At 48.8% G+C, this 17049-nt stretch overlaps 1 protein-coding gene across 1 annotated transcript in view; it reads right to left on the reverse strand.

The window, feature by feature from the left end:
* The window catches only part of DCDC2C (doublecortin domain containing 2C), a 79514-nt gene that overhangs the window by 56354 nt on the left and 6111 nt on the right, over nucleotides 1-17049 (reverse strand). Inside the window, exons 2-3 of the mRNA XM_031467367.2 lie at nucleotides 11740-11791; nucleotides 1237-1313 (exon numbers count right to left, since the gene is read on the reverse strand). Of these exons, the coding sequence (XP_031323227.2) occupies nucleotides 1237-1313; nucleotides 11740-11791 (129 nt within the window). The remainder of the gene's footprint in view (nucleotides 1-1236; nucleotides 1314-11739; nucleotides 11792-17049) is intronic.

The raw sequence follows: 17049 nt of genomic DNA on the forward strand, positions 1-17049 counted from the left end.
AAGGGTGCCCTTCACACATTTAGGGACACTGTGTTTCTCATTATTTCAAAACAGCTCTCAGTTATATAAAAGGCACAGCGGAAAGATCTCGGATGTGTACGGTGGCCCCCCTGCAGAAGTTCAAGGAGAGGTGTGTTAAAGAATGATGGTGGGGTTTGGAAGGAAAGTGGAAGGAGCAGCTTAGCTAATAAACAGGTCATGTTTCCTCCATCCTGGGCTTTCCATCTGGGGCTCCGCTGGGTCTGGCAGGGTCCTCGGTCCTCTGCTGGGCAGTGGGGCATGAGGGACCACTCATCCCAATGTGGCAGACGTGACCCCGGCCAAGTGAGGCTGGGACTGCCGGCTGCTGGTGCCCCTCGGACACGGAGCCCACAACCCCAAAAAGTCACTGAAATTCCTCCCACTGGGAGCAGAGCCGGGTAACGTCACATCAGGCACCCCCGCTTCTCTGCCATAAAGTAACAGAACACCACCACGTAAGAAGGATTTGGGGGAACGGCCGCCCTTGACGAGCACTGGGCAGGGCTTCCTGGGAGCAGCCCCAGTGAACCTTCATATCCTTGCTGGTGGATGTCACCGTCCTGTTACAAACGAGGACGCCAGTTCGCAGAGAGGGTGCATGTGCCGGTCACAGAGCCAACAAGGTGAAAGGCGGGATTTGAACCAGTGCTTCGTCTGGATCAAGTATGTTCTCCTTCTGCAACCCCAAATGCACAGCAGGTGGGCCCACAAAGGGGTCCCGATTAACCTGGACAGACAGGCTGCACTGCCCCTCCACGCCAGCCCCGTCAGCAGCTCCCTGGGGCAGCCAGGAATCCGGGCATCCCGGTCCTGGGGGGCCCTACCGAGGGTGTGTGTCCCCACAGGGCTTTGGCAGTGAGAGCTCGCGGTGGGAACCTAACTTCTACGTTTCCTTTCCACCCGCAGCAGCCGCAGTGACCAGATTACCAAAAATCAATTAAAAGCCAAGGCTACACTGTGTGCTTCCACCGCCCCCACATGAACGGTGAACTGCGGGGGGGGCAATCAGATTGCTTTTCCAAAACCAAGGTTCAAGAGAGGAAGAATCTGCAGCCCCTGAAAGGCCGGATCACAGGGAAGAAGGGAAGGAACAGCACTCAGAGGGAGGGGGGAGGAGGAGGGAGGGGGGGAGGAGGAGGGAGGGGGGAGGAGGGGAGAGGGAGGAGGGGGGGTGACGTCTGTAAGGCGCTCAGGGAAGTAGCGGCTGGTACTCACTTTATTTGTCGGGACAGACGGTGAACCGTCTGCCACCTGGAAGGCACGTTGATGTTGCAATGCACCACCGGTTTGATCTGAAAAGAGAACAGTAAGCCTGAGGATTCAACTCCAGCCTGCACACACCTGTTAAACGCCACCACTATACACAGCACTGCCCCAAACCTAAGCAAAGGTGGGGTGAGGCACCCCCGCTTCTCTGCCCTCCCCTCTCTTCCCTCCCTCCCTCCCTGCCCCACCCCCCCCATACCTGCCTCTTCCGGGTATTTAAACACCAAGCTTGTTCCCACAGGAGCTTGGCCCTGGCATGTGCCCCCAGGTCTCCGCACAGCTCAGACGCCAGCTCCTCCGGGAGGCCGGCCCTGACGACCACACACCTTGAGCTATTTCCACCCCGGCACTAGCACTGTCTGACATTTCTGCGCTGATTTATTTGCTTGTTACTGACTCCTCCTTGTAGACTGGCAGCCTCCTGAGAGCAGGGACCGTGCTTGTCCTGTTCAGCAAGGTGTCCCCGGGGCGTGAACCACGAGAGGCCCAGAGCAGGATTGGTAAGTATTTCATGAATATGAATGAATGAATGGTGAGTGCCTGAGTGACGACAAGTGAAAAACGGCTCTGACACTCTGGAAAGGGCCCCAGAAAAAATGATGTCACTGAAGCCTGGCAATCCACACCCACACACCCCGTTACCCCGTAGTCACGCTATATACAAAATCATACACGCCTCGGACGGACAGGGACAAAATCAGTGCCATGAATAACAACGGCCACCACGAACTTACAGACCTAGTTTGGAAACAAAACAACAGAAATTATCCTCTGCAAAATTCTGCTAAGGTGCAGCTGCCCTAAGAAACGCTTTCTGCTTGATTGCATAAAATTGCAGAAACAATGAACTGACTGCTTTTCCATGTGTTAATGACTCATTAACCCTGATAACACCTGCCTAATTAAGTAACGCCAGCAATTACAGACACGACTCTCGACGCTCCCTCGTCCTCCACACGATAATCGCCTCAGAAGTTTCAGGCAAACGCGGTTTTCTGTCACTGTGTGGTGGTGATGACAGTTTCAAAGACCCATGTCACTCACCTGCCCCGAGAGGCAGGACGCAGTGGGCCCTGGAGGTCTTTCGTAAGGGTCCAGGGTAACTGAACCAAGTCCGCATCCGTGATGGAAGACACTCGAGGCTACTGAAGCTGTGTTTCCCCAAGTAGCACCTACGGCTTGTTGAATGTCTGCTGTTTCAGGCCCTGCACTCACACCTTTCCAGACATTCATACCTAATCCTCAAAGCAGCCAGGCAACAAAGAATCAGAGAGGTTATGGAATCTTCCCAAGAACACACAGCTCTGAAGTGTCTTGGTCACGATAAGTCATCACAAAACATTTCACTGCAGTTTTTAGCAAAATGGGGAGTTGAACCTACGCCAGCACAGCATTTAGGAGCCTGTTTTCAGTCACCTCGATTCCAGTACAGACTCCGCCACCTTCTCACCACGTGACCTGGATGCGGTCGTCTCACCTCCCCGAGCCTCCGCTCGCTCAGGCATGCAGTGCGGATGAAGGGGGTGCGTGTCCCGCGGGTCTGCTTCCGACGTGAGGAACACAGGCGAGGGACGCGCGGCCGGGGCTCGGCGGTGAGCTCGGAGCCCACTCGATAGCAGTCCTGGTGATTCTTGTTGTCTCTCCGAAGTCCCTGCTCTTTGCGCCTCATCATCCTGCTCCAACTGCCCTCAGGGGCCCTCCTCACGGCCTTTTTCACACAAAACATCACACATCACACAAGAAGAATCCCACGTCAAGAGAAGACCTGGTCAGGCATCGACACCAAGGAGAGAACCTCGTCGTAAACAGTGTCCATCAGGGTCCGGTGCTCGCAGCGCCAGGAAGGTGAGCGCACACAGGTGGTCCCGCTGACCAGCTCAGCGCAGGTGCTCGGCCCGAGGCTACACAGATCACTGTCCAGAGACGCCCAGCTGCCGCGGACCGCAGGAGCCCACGCAAGGTGCAGTGTCCCTGCACTTCTCATTTCAGTCACTGAGAAAAGGTCGCCCCGGCTCACCTCCAAAGTCACTTCAAATTCCCATTCCGTGATGCTGTGAGTTAAAATAAAAGTCAGCTTCACTCTTTCCCAAAGATGTCCAGCCTTATTCTGGAGCAGCGACGTGATAACAGGAAGGAGGCAGGCAGATGAGAGCTCACCCCTCACCCACCCGGCACCACGACCTGCAGAAATGCAGCGAATCCGGGCAAACCCTCAGTGTTGCAGCCCCCTCCCCGCTTTCACGCGGCATTATGGGCCCTCGAGGGGGAGGGCAGGCAAGTGTGCCCAAAACACGGTTGGGGAAATGGGCTCCTCAGCCCCCGTGGTCATAGTAATGATGAGTTTTTATTTTCTATCTTTAGGAAATTTTTGCCTTTTTTGACATTAAAAAAAAAAACAGCACGACTAGGGTCTTACAACTGACTGAGCAGATGTCACGCACTTTGCAAAGTACTGTTCTAATCCTAATAGTTAGGATTTCGCCCCGTCTGGAAAGAAGGACGGAAGCAGAGGCACGTGCCTGCCCAGCCCTCCGAGGGCTCCTGGACTGAGACACGCAGGAGGGGTCCGTGTGCAGGTCAGCTGTCCCCTCTGAGACACAGCGGAGCCGGTTACGAGGGGCCTGGAGTGGGGACTCGCCAGAGGGAGAGGCGCAGAGGGCTCAGGGTCGCCAGCCGGCAGCCCCTCGTTTCCGACGCCAGGACTGGGCCCTGGGGACCAGCGACCGTCCCGGAACCAGCAGTGTTGTCTCACAGCAGCTGAGCCAAGCGCTTGCGCCACCCAGACTCCCACCAGAGCAGCCCAAAGAGCGACGCCATTCCCGCTTTTATATTTCAAACCCTGTTAGTTGGACGATTTCTTTCTTTAGCGGGAATGATGCTTTATCTTCTCCAAAGATTCTGAATCACCGACGGCTCCCAGACGCATTTCTTTCTCCCTCTCCTCATCGCTGCCGTCACCGCCTCTTCCTCAGAAAGTGGGAACACAAAACGCAAAGCAACTAACCCACCCGCAAGTATCCTTGGAGCGAGCCCGGCACGCTCGGGCCTGAACTACATACAGGAAGGAGTCAGCCCGCGGAGGACGGGAAGAGCCGTTCGGTGAGGCAGGAGGAACAGCACACACAGCGCTGGTCAGAGGACCCCGGCCCATCCTTGTGGACACAAGGGGGGGAACGGAACACGCATCCGGACTGGATCTCGCACACAGAGGGAGCGGTGCCGGGTGAGGCTGAGGAAGAAAGCAAGTGGAGATGAAGACGGGATCGCACTCAGCAGCGCAGGCTCCACCCCTCGGGGCAGGGCGCGCCTTGGCGGGTCTGAACCAGGGGACGGATGTGATCAGACCGGAAGGGCCGGGCTGCAGGCAGGAGGACCAGCCGGAAGGCAGGAGCCTGCCTCCAGGAACAGCTCTTGGCGTCCTCAACAGAGTAAGAGGAACAGAGATGGCAGCGAGTGGACTTGAGAGGAGGTAGACAAGGGGCCGGGAGGGGCTGCGGGGCTTCTGGGAGAAGTAAGAACTAAGAACAGCGTCTAGGTTTCTGGTCTGAGGAGCCGAGAGCACAGTTCCAACCTCTGAAACAGGGAACACAGACTATTAACTGGGCTTGGGGAAGATGTCCTTGGGACGTCCAGGTGACAGTGCCCCGTAGACAGAGAAGTGGGTCCTGAGTCACAGAGACATGCGAGTCTTGGGCACGTGGGTGATGGTGGAAGCCACGGAAGAGACGGGGAAGGAGAGGAACCAGGGAAGCCCTCGGAGGGACATGGACACACAAAGGACAACGACAATAGTTCCACAAGGAGAATTTAGAGGAAACAACCACAGGGAGTGAGAAGAGAGAAGGGTTTCAGATGACAAGGGAAGAAATCGTTTCAAGAATGAGAAAGGGGACCAGTTCACAGCCACCAGCATGGCTATAATTGAAAAAGGTTTAAATGCCCATCAACTTCAAAATAAATTAAACATGGTGCATTCATACGGTGGGATGATATTCAGCCCCGGAAAGGCATAAAAAGACAACACATGCTACAACACAGGTAAACCTTAGAAACGTTACGCTAAGTTTAAGTAGGCACATGCAGAGGGCCCCAAATGGTGTGATTCTACTTGGACAAAATGTCCAGACTATGCAAATCCCCAGAGTCACCTGCTACCACTCATCTGCGCTCACCCACTCATGGGCGGCTCCCAAGCAATTCTTCCTATTCTCTCCCATCATCAGTCTACCCACAAAAGATCCTGAATAGCCAAAGCTCTCTTGACAAAGAAGCAAAGCTGGAGGCATTTACAATCTATAAATATAAGCTATTAGGTAATCAAACCTGATGGTGCTGTGTACAGACCAGCAGGTCACTGGGACAGAGCCAAAAGCCCAGAAACAAGCCCATGCGTATACGGCCAATTACTTTTCAACAAAGGATCCAAAAATATACCATGAGGAAAGAAGGGTCTCTTGAATAAATGACGCTGGGAAAACTGGGCAGCCACATGCAGAAGAACGAACCTGCAGACAGAAGTCAACTCAAAATGGATTGAAGACTGGAAGGTAAAACCCGAAGCCATGAAACTAGAAGAAAACATAGGGCGTCTTGGCATCGGTCTTGGCGGTGATTGTTGGTATTTGATGCTGAAAGCAAATGTAACAAGAGCAAAACTGAGCCAGTGGGACGGCATCAAACGTCATACATAAGAAGCTTCCACTCAGCAAAGGAAACCAGCAAAAAAATGGAAAGGAAACCTACCGAGTGAAAGAAAACTCTTGCAAACCGTGTATCTGCCAAGAGGTTACTAACAAACTATATACAGAACTCACACAGCTCAGCAGCAAAAACAGACACACACACAAATAAATACCCTAGTTTAAAAATGGGCAAAATACTGAATAGACATTTTCCCAAAGAAGATGTACCACCAGCCAAGAGGTACAGGAAAACGTGCTCAGTACCAGTAATTTTCTTCTTTTTGCATCAGGGAAATGCGAACCAAATCACAGTGAGGTGTCACCTCACACCTCGCTCGGAGAAGCTGCATGAATTACACAGCAGTTTCTAACAGAAACAGAAGCTTCCACACACACGTGTTCAGGACAGTCCGACAACAGGCAGGGCCCGGGGCAGGACCACGGACAGGAACACGGTGGACCCGGGCGCGGGCTCCGTCAGCCCAGGGGCCTCCGCCAACCCCGTGACTCCGAACAGAGGTAAATCTCATTCCCCTCGCTTTTCGGTCAGAGAGGGAGTCACATAAAACACCTGTAAACATTCACATTAAAAGTTATTTTTAAATCCTTTTGCTTAGAATCATCGGTAACTGCAGCTCCCTGGAAAATTCACCTCAGTGAGTCACTTCCTTCTCCTCCGTGACAACTTGAGATACGTGAGGTCTAAAGTAGCCTGTGGCCGTTTGACCACTAGTGCGCCGTTTACTGGGGTGAGCCCACTAAAGGGGCCGACTCAGACAGCGACCCTCAGGGGTAAAAACAATATTGAACTGGGCTCATCTGTTCCCAGAAGCGCAGAGAAAAGCACTGGGGAGGGCCTCTAACTCCTGCCTAAACCTGCACAACGTGAGATTATAAATCAAACTCTAAGAGGCAGCAACGGAAGTCCTTGAATTAAACTGAGACCAAGGACATTTTTCTCACTAAAACCAACATGACACGGTCATTGAAACTCAAGATCCCAAGAGCACTTACTTCGAGTCTAATTTTCCTCACCCCTCCATTTAAGGAAGCAGAACTCCAAATTCATTCTGTTGAAGTACTCTACAAATCACTTCTGTGGCTGTATTAAGTGTATATTATGTTATTCTGATTAATTTTAAGTAAATTTCTACACCAAGTCAAGTTCTCTTGAGAAGCTTCTTCAATTTTCCCACTAATATATTTCGACCAAAACAGAAATTCTGTGAAAGAACATTCTATGAAAAGCTAGGTACGTCTACTCTGTGTTACTGTATCACAAAATAAGGCAAAATAACTTTGTAAAATGTTGAAACACTGAGTATCTGGGCATGGCCAAAGCTTACAGCATAGTATGTTTAACGTTTCTAACAGTGTGCCTGGTACTCAAAGTGGATGGGCTGCGCCACCCCAGCGTGAAGGCATCAGGGGTACTACCACCAGCTATTTCCTGAGCTCTCGCAGTGCTCCCGGCACCGTCTCACTTAATCCCAGCAACATTTTGAGAGGGATTATTTCAGATCAAAACCTCCAAGTCTAATCACAGTATGACAAGTCATCAATCACCCACCTCCTCTGTGGAAGGACATTCCCGTTGTTTGCAGGTTTTGTAATCGCAAAAAAGAAAAAAAACGCTGGAAGGAGGTGGAGCAGCACTGGGCCAGGACCCCCTCTGCAGTGAGTCCTCCGGAGCTTCGACTCGCTCAGCGCTTTGCACGAATCCCGGAGGACCACGTGCCCCACGTGCTTCGGGGCCCCCTCGCGGAGCCTGCTCTGTGCCCACGCTAGCTGGCGCTGTGGGGCCTGCCCGCCCCGCACACAGTGCTGCTCTTTGTGCAGGGCCTGCTCACAAGCCCTCAGAAATAATCCACAGAACGAACAAGGACCTGCTGTTCAGCACCGGGAACCAGATGCAGTGTCTTGTAATGGGCTACAACGGAAAAGGGTCTGAAAATACACGTGTGTGTGTGTGTGTATGCGTAACTGAATTGCTTCGCTGTACACCTGAAACTAACGTTGTAAGTCAACTACAATTAAAAATAAAATTTTAATCAACACATTGCAAACTGACTATATGTCAGTGAAAAAGAAATGCAAAAATATCTTCAATTAAATAAATAAATATTTTTAAAAGAAAAGAAATAATTCATTGAACTGTTTAATCCTATGAATTACACGGAAGCAACTCACTTTAATACAGATAGGTTGTACGCGCTGTAACGGGGCTTTCCCCCGGGGGGGGGGGGGTGTCCTGGATTCAGCTCTAGAATACTTGGTTTTAGTCCAGGTTCCGTCACTAACGAGCCACCTAACTCTGTCCATGTCACTTAAACTTCCCTGAATTCTTTACTCATCTTTCAAGTGGCAGAAAGTAAGACCCGCTCTCCCTCACACGGTTCCCATGTTTCCATTTTCCCAGAGGAGACCAGAGGCAGGCAAGTGCGCTGAGAACAGCCGTGCCCACTCTGCGCTCAGACAGAGGAAAGACGGGGAAGGCCACGAGGACGCACACCAAGGACAGAAATGACCCCGGGATGCACGGTGTGGCATGGGGACACCACAGGCCCGGCCAAGTGACTGGGGCCGCATGTAAATTCGCCAGCACAGAGGGCTCACCCGCAGAACGCAGACGCATTTAGCACCTGCCGTCTCGTCAGAGCACTTATTCTAGAACAGCGTAAACCATGACAGCAATCAACAAAAGACAAGTCTTTTCGCTCAGTATTATATTAGCTCGGAATCCTGGGTGCCGCCCCTGAAGCACAAAGCAGGTAAACCGTGGCGCAGTAAGCAGCCGCGAGCAGTGAGGGGCGATGGAGAGGCACGTGGGCAGGTGAGCAGTCCTGGTAACAGGAGCGAGGCAGCCCGGAGCGACTGACAGGCCCCCGTCCTGGGACTGGCAGCTCTCCGTCCTCACGGGACGGCAGGGCTCGGCTCTGAGCTCGGTGCTCAGATGGGCCCCTCATGGGAACAGCAGGCTTCCTGGACCACATCTCGTGTTTTGGTCAAAGCTCCTGGTGGTGGTCTAACGCATTCGACGCTGGCTACACCGCAGATGCGTGTCCGTGAAAATACTACATATGAAACGACGACAGTCACCAGCCACTCTTAGGGAGGGACGTCTTCCCCCAAGGAGGGGGGCGCGGTGGTGACCATCAAGCACCCCGAGCCTCCACACTGTGCGCCACACGGCTCGGCCCCCCAACACCAAGGTGGCACTCCTGTCGCCGCTGGAAGCAATACACATACTTGGAAGCTTCCCGGAGGTAAATATTAAAGAGGTGAAGGCTGTGTGTGTAACTCCACTTCATAAACAGTCATGACAGCTCTATGCGGTTCCACCCCAATGCCCGGCTGCAGTGATGAAAAAGCCAGAGGACGTAAGGTCTGCGGATAGGAGTGGGTTGAACACCGATGACAGAGACATGATGGAATGTGCTGCAGCCACACAGTCACTGTGGGACAGGCAGCGACCCTGGGGGGGTCCTTCACTACGTGAAACTATCGCGATACAGTTAATAGAACGCAGATAAGAAAACAGTGCGTATAGATGGACTGCACTTCTGCAGATGTGCATGTGTGTGTGTACACGTGTGTCTGTGCATACAGACCTCTGCTCCCTGCGCAGAGAAAAACAGCTAGAAATGGCGATGACAAGATGCAGAATGTGACGTTTGAGAGGCAGGACTGTGGTTCTCACTCTCGTCACTGAGCTTTGCCGCCTGGCACGTTTGAATTGAAGTGTAGTTGATTTGCAAGGTTGTGTTAGTTTCTGGTGCACAGCACGGTGATTCAGTCACACATGTATACACATACTCTTTTTCACGTTAGTTTTCATTATAGGTTATTACAAAATGTTCAATATAGTTCCCTGTGCTCTACAGTAGGTCCTTGTTGTTTGTCTGTTTTATATAGAGTAGTTTGTATCTGCTAATCTCAGACTCCTAATTTATCCCTCCCTCCCCCATTTTCCCCCTGGTAACTGTAAGTTTCTCTCTGAGGCTGTTTCTGTTTCGTAAATAAGTTCATTTGTCTCCTTTTTTTTTTAATTCCACGTATAAGTGATATCATGTGATATTTGTCTCTCTCTGACTTATTTCACTTAGTATGAGGATTTCTAGGTCCATCCACGTTGCTGCAAATGGCACTATTTCATTCTTTTTCGTGGCTGAGTAGTATTCCAGAGTGAGTGTGAGTGTGTGTGTGTGTGTGACCACATCTTTATCCAACCATCCTGCACAGCATTTTTGACATTTTTCTCAGCAAGAACTACTTTTACAATCACATTTTTTCAATGAAAAGAGAGTAAATTCCAAAAGAAAACTACAAAACTCTTTGGGCAACTCTAGTCCCATTGGTATGGCAATCTAGTGCCGCCTTTGGGAGGAGGGGGCTCTGGTGGGCTCCTCCAGCTCTGACTCAGCATCACCTAACCTGTCTGATCACAGCGTCCTCAACTAGAAAATGGGGAGTTTTGAGAAGATAAGCCAGAAGCTTCCTTCCTGTCCTAAAATGTTAATTGTTACCTTATAATCGCATCTTATTTTTTAAATCACTGAAAGGTACAGAGGAAACAGAGACTCCAGCTTGAACAGATACCTCGAGGGGTACTTCTCAGAAGTGTTGCGTGGCCCCCCTCCTTGCCCCACCTGGAGGGGGGCTTGCAGGCACCCAGGTGTTAAGGATAATCATACACCATTTCCTCTCTGTTAAGGCAGCCCTGAAATTCAGTGACTGCCAGAATTGCTTTTTTCTTGGAAACCTGCCCTCCCGCTCCTGGCAAGTTACCACCTAAGGTGGGTAAGCAATAAATCTGAGTTGATTGATCACACAATCGCAAAGGGCAGACACAAAGGAAGCAGCTAAACGCTCCCGTGGGCTGGTGCCTGTGGTCAATGCCAGAGCCCCTCAGCATCCTTTCCTGGAGCATGGGCTGGAGTTCAAGGACACAGAGAGGCCCCACTTCTTTAAGACGTGGGGGAGGAGAACCGGCACTTACCCAGCGCGGGCACGTGACCGCCACATCATCCCGCAATCCTCACAGCAATCCTCTAAGACAAAGAGTCTCATCTCCTTTTCACAGAGGGGAGAACTGAACAGCAAAACCACCACTAAGACAGGCAGATGCTCTAAAAGCAGCTCACCTTTGAAACACTCCACAAAGAGTCCATTCATAAAATAAAAAAGTAAAAAGCGTCTTGCATTCTAAGTATCACCAGGCCATCTCGCTCAAACCTGGTGATTTCTGTTACTTATTAAAAGGTGGATCTCTTTTAACTTACATGTGAAATGGCTTTTTTGGTTAAGAACCAAGTGATCTGGAGTGATGGATGGTTCCATCCTGCAGACCCTTCAAATGTCTACTAAGAACAAAATTGTTGCGAGCACGGAGCAGATCTTTAGAACTACAGTTAGCTTCAACACTGTGTAGCCTAAACTAACTTTACCTGACACCCATCTCTCCAAATCCCCAAAACAAAGGGGATGTGAGAAGTCTTAGTGAATGGCCGCACGCTGTGTCTCGGGAGACTCTCTCCCTGATGTGGGCTCGGGCCGTTCTCACCGGCTCCCATCATCCTGGTGACGCGTGTGCCTTGACAGGCAGGATAACCCTGCACAGAGGTTTCCGGCTTCAAGAGCAACATGCCTTCACAGGCATTCCCTACAAAATGCTGTTTTTATAAAACTTCAATTATTCAATACTGACATTTTAATTTTTACCAAATCATCCAGTTTGTCCCACCTTTAGCAGTTAGGAGTGAACACTTACTTCCTTCAACTTTCTCATCTTTGCAGGTTTTCTGGGAACTATATGGATATAACTGCAAAAGAAGAAAGAAAAACCTAATTAGCAGGTAAATACTGGAGGGAGGGCATAGCTCAAGGTAGAGCGCAGGCCTAGCCTGCCTGAGGTCCTGGGTTCAATCCCCAGCACCTCCACTGAAAAACCAAATAAATAAATAAACCAAATTACCTCCCCACTGCAAAAAAAAAAAAAAAAAAGGAAGGTAAATACTTAGAAAATTTGAGCCTCTTTCTTTCCAGCATTCCAACATACAACTCCACAGCGACCTAAAATTAAAATCAAGAGCACCATAAATGCTCAGGGAAACATTCACGCTGGCCACCACTGGCGTCACCCAGGAAAACAGACCTTAAGTGTCACTGCCTTCCCTCAGACAACGTTCCTTATCAGAGAAGGACCTTGGGGATTGACCAAAGAGGGGGCCTTTCCCAGGTCACTAACGGCTCGTCCAGGATCCCACCGCTGGCCAAGGTCAGAGCGGAGTCCCAGATGCCTCACCCAGCTCCCTCTCCCCTCTACTGTCCCCTTTCGTCCCACAGAACGTCATCACTGTCCCCATTCTGCCAAACTGAATGCTGGAAAAGACCCACCAGAATTAAATGCATCTGAGTCCCACTAGTACAACTTTTGACCCTTGGGGACGTTGGGAGAGCCTTCCATACGCTTCAAAAATCAAACAAATATTTTTAATGATAACAAATAATCCCTCAAGATTTATGTCTGTTAAGGTTTCTTCCTGATTTAAAACAATTGTTATGTCTTTGAGACTGCTGTTGTGGGTGATGGCTTTAGCACTAGTCAGAGAAGGACTGACTAAGATTTGGTAGATGGAAGGAAAAAGAAATTTGTAAGTGTTCAATACATAGTCAAGGGTCACAAGCGCCGATGCCTACAGAGGCCGGGGAGGCAAACGACGGTGCTTGGGAAGGGTATATTAGGGAACAGTGGGGACTGTGGCTAGCAGGAGTGAGGTCCCACGGGAGGTGAGTGGTGCTCATACTCCAGGGCCCCGTTTTCCTGTGGAAATGCAGGCAACTAAAAACTAAGTCCTCTGAACAATCAAATCTTCTATCTTTTAAATGGAAACCAAAATTTCCTATCACAGGAATAACCCCCTTATAAAATGTTGCAGCCTGGAGCTGAAGACCTTAAGTGCTTGCTTTCTGCCTGTTGACCAGATAACTAGAACTATCTGCATTATCTATGCTGCAATGGGTTTTTATTATTTTTACCTAAAGACATCTCTTTTTGGTAATGACAAAGGTGTTAAAAAAAAAAAAAAAGGCTGAGTAGGGAGACACAGCGCAGTGGTAGGGTGTACGCCTGGCAACCGTGCGGTCCTCGGGTCAATCCCCAGCACCACCATTAAAAAGAAATAAATGAACAGAGACCTAATTACCTCCCCCTCAACAATAAATAAATAAAAAAATTTTTAATAAAAAAAATGCCTGATTTTTCTCAATATACCTTTAAATTAAAGGTTTTTAAATTGTTTCATATCTAGTCAAGTTGAGATTTTTAAGGACTTCATTTTTAATTTGTAATAGAAGTTTACAGCTTGACTTTTTTTAAGTGTATGATTTTTATTTTTATTTTTTTAACATTTTTGATTGAGTTATAGTCATTTTACAATGTTGTGTCGAGTTCCAGTGTAGAGCATAATTTTTCAGTTCTACATGAACATACATATATTCATTGTCACCTTTTTTTTTTTGCTGTGAGCTACCACAAGATCTTGTATATATTTCCCTGTGCTATACAGTATAATCTCGTTTATTCTGCATACACCTGTCAGATCTATAAATTTTGAACTCCCGGTCTTTCCCTTCCCACCCCCCGCCCCCTTGGCAACCATAAGTTTGTATTCTATGTCTATGAATCTGTTTCTGTTTTGTATTTAAATTCATTTTTTTTTTTAGATTCCACATATGAGCGATCTCATACAGTATTTTTCTTTCTCTTTCTGGCTTACTTCACTTAGAATGACATTCTCCACAGATATCCATGTTGCTGCAAATGGCGTTATGTTGTCGGTTTTTATGGCTGAGTAGTATTCCACTGCATATAAATACACCACATCTTCTTTATCCAGTCATCTGTTAACGGACATTTAGGCTGTTTCCATGTCTTGGCTATTGTAAACAGTGCTGCTATGAACACTGGGGTGCAGGTGTCATCTTGAAGTAGGGTTCTTTCTGGATACATGCCCAGGAGCGGGATTCTGCAGCTTGATTTTTTTTCAAAAAAGTCAACAAACTGCAAGCATCTGTTAATGAAGTTCTTAAGTTAAAAAAAAAAATTTGCAGCCAATGCAAACCTGAAAACTGTGGGACCCGAACAGCCTGCAAATCTCCCACTCACCGCCTTGGCTTCCCAGCCCTCCCAGGCATGCTTCTGCTGGCCTTCAAACAGGTATTCCAGTTCTATATCCCCAAATTCCATAGCAGATCATGAACACGAGTCCCCCCAAATAAGACAGCTTATTATCATTAAATAAAAACAAAAGGTAGAAGATTAATTTTAAAATTAAGGCATAAAAAGATCGAAAAATCACAAAATGCTCTTTATTGTTTCGATGCTGCCTTCCAAAGAACCCAGGAATGGCGCGGAAAGAGGGAACAGGACCTCCCTCAGAGACCCAGCGGACCCAAGCCTTTACACCAGGTGCTCAGAAGAGGTAGTTCCGGTTGGACTTAGGTTTCCTTGGGGGCGGGGTGGGGGGTGAGCAGCACAAATGAGAAGCAGAGATGAGACGCTGATGTGTGATGTCCCTCCTTGCTGCTTCTGGAGAATAAAGGGAAGGAAGAAGCCAACCGCTAGAATCAAGCCGGGCATTTTAAAGCACTGCATTCATTTCATTCTCAGAACATCTCGCTGGAGTAGATATTAACTGGTCCCTTTTTATTGATGAGGAAACTGAGTCTCAGCAAGGTTATTTAATTTGCTAAATGCTCCCAGATGGGAAAAGCCATATTCAATTCACCCCAGGTCTTCGGCTCCAGCACCACATTCCTCTTCTCTGGCGTGGCTGCCTCGCCAGAGACTCCCCCCTTTGCCTGTTACCCACTAGTCCTCGGGTACAAATGGGTGGTAAGGACACTAGAAGTAAAGTTGGGGTGTCAACGAGCTTCTACAGTTTGATTTAAATACCGCTTCCACTTTGTATCTCAACAACAAATTCCATGCTAAATAGGAAAAATTCCTACTAGAATTCAAATTCTTTGCGGGTCTCCCCAAACACACACACACACACACACACACACACACACACACACAAAATGCCCTGATCTACATTTTGTTTTGAATACAACTTTCCTCACACAAAAAAATCATAAATTCTAGGCTTTATGGGACATTTATTTTTAAGTAATTATTAGCCTATAATAGTTTGTTTCATAGAGAAAAAATTATGTTCCTCATCTCAAATTAATTTATTTCAGCAAATGTAGGAAATGTTTGAATAATGATTGGCTCGGGGGTAGATTTTAATGGTATTTGTCTTCTCGATGTACTGTTTCACAGCCATTATCCTGAGAAGACTCCGGGACGGTTAATATATCACCAGGTTTCACTTCAACGTTCATCTGCTGGCGGCACAATCAGGAGCTTATTTGCTGGTGAAAATTAATTTTAATCGCTCAACGGCTCAGTAATTACAGAACATACATCCTGACAGGTGCCAGCTTACCGATACCAGCACAAACCCAGCCAGAATCATTTTCAGAGTTTTATTCACTGAAGTCTGGATTCTGATTTCATACTTCACTGACCTAAAAAGAAGTGAAGAAAATGAAACCCAAATGCCTCTCCATGTCGATCTCCACATGCAAACATCACCCATCTGTTCTGTGGCCATGAAGGTGCCTGGAAAATGCAAAGTAACAGGGACTCTCCGCCAAGTGGGAGCCCCACCTTCCCTGCCTGCTCAGCGAACTAAGTCACGTTTCCTTCCCTGCAGAACATAATCATCGATGTTCAGAAACCTGAGAAGATAAACACCTCAGTCTTTCTCCGTATTTCTGCCACACGTCCAGAACATTTTAAATAAACCCTGAAAATCTCTCTGCCAAATCAGAGGTCTCACGGTCTCCTAGAAAACGCCTCGACCCACAGGAAAGAGGAAAGACTGGCACTTGCTGATCACGGTCCAGGCGTGATGGGCGATGCTCCGCGAGCCTCCTCCCTCATCTGCTCCCAGATAAAATATACGTCACTCTTACAATGAAACGTTTTAGGGGGAAGATTAAATACTTTTCATCACACATATGTTGAAAAGGATTTTAAAATCAATTTTTGTAGAAACATATTCTTTCGTGATTGTGGGACCACAAGACCAGATGCTGCTGGGAAATCAGTATCCAGCCTGTTCGGGCTACGATAACAAAAACATCCCAGCCTGGGGCCAGGGCTTAAACAGCAGACATTCACCTCTCATAGCTCTGGAGGCTGGAAGTCGGAGATCAAGGTGCTGATGGATTCAGTGTCTGCTGCGGACCTGCTTCCTGGATCACAGACAGCATCTCCTTGCCGAGTCCTCACTCGTGGGCGGGGGGGGGGGGGCTCCTTTATAAGGGCAATAATCCCACGAGAGGCTCCACCCTCATGACCTCATCACCTCCAGAGGCCGCATCTCCTGACACCATTAAAAAGGAACGTCGCTCGCTTGCCGTCTGTTTCTACAAGGATCAAGCCGTTAGCCACTGCAGTGGCTGACCTCCAGCGCACTCGGGAAGGAACTCAGGGTGAGGACCAGGCCAAGTCTCTCTGTGCTTTAGGAAAACAGGCAACACAGGCCTTGAGACAGTTGGAAATATTTCAGGAGAAATTTCTTATGAACCTGGATTCTTGCACCTTTCCATACTTAGTAAAGCACTAGCACTGTTGACTGAGATGTCGTCTCGTGACTAGCAGCCCCTCTACCAAGATGGGTTCTCGAGTGCACGAACGCCTTCACCAGAATCACACGGGGAACGTCTTCCTCCCCGACCCCTCAGAGAAGTTCCGCGGGGCTGTCTGAGCAGCCGTCTCCTGGGCCACATCCTCAGTAAGACACTGAATAAACTCAACTCACAACCCCTATGTTGTGCATTTTTTTCCAAGTTGACACAATCAAACGGGGGAAGGGGGTTCAGTTTCAACATACAAATTTCAGAAGGACACAGACATTCAGTGTGTAGCATGTGGTAATGAACCCTGAAAAAATAATCACAAAATGAAGTATCTACAAAGGTGCACGTTCTTGCCAGGGAGTGCCCATATGTAACAGGATTATCA

Source organism: Camelus dromedarius, chromosome 15, assembly GCF_036321535.1.
Source record: "Camelus dromedarius isolate mCamDro1 chromosome 15, mCamDro1.pat, whole genome shotgun sequence".
In the NCBI taxonomy this organism is placed as follows: Eukaryota; Metazoa; Chordata; class Mammalia; order Artiodactyla; family Camelidae; genus Camelus; species Camelus dromedarius.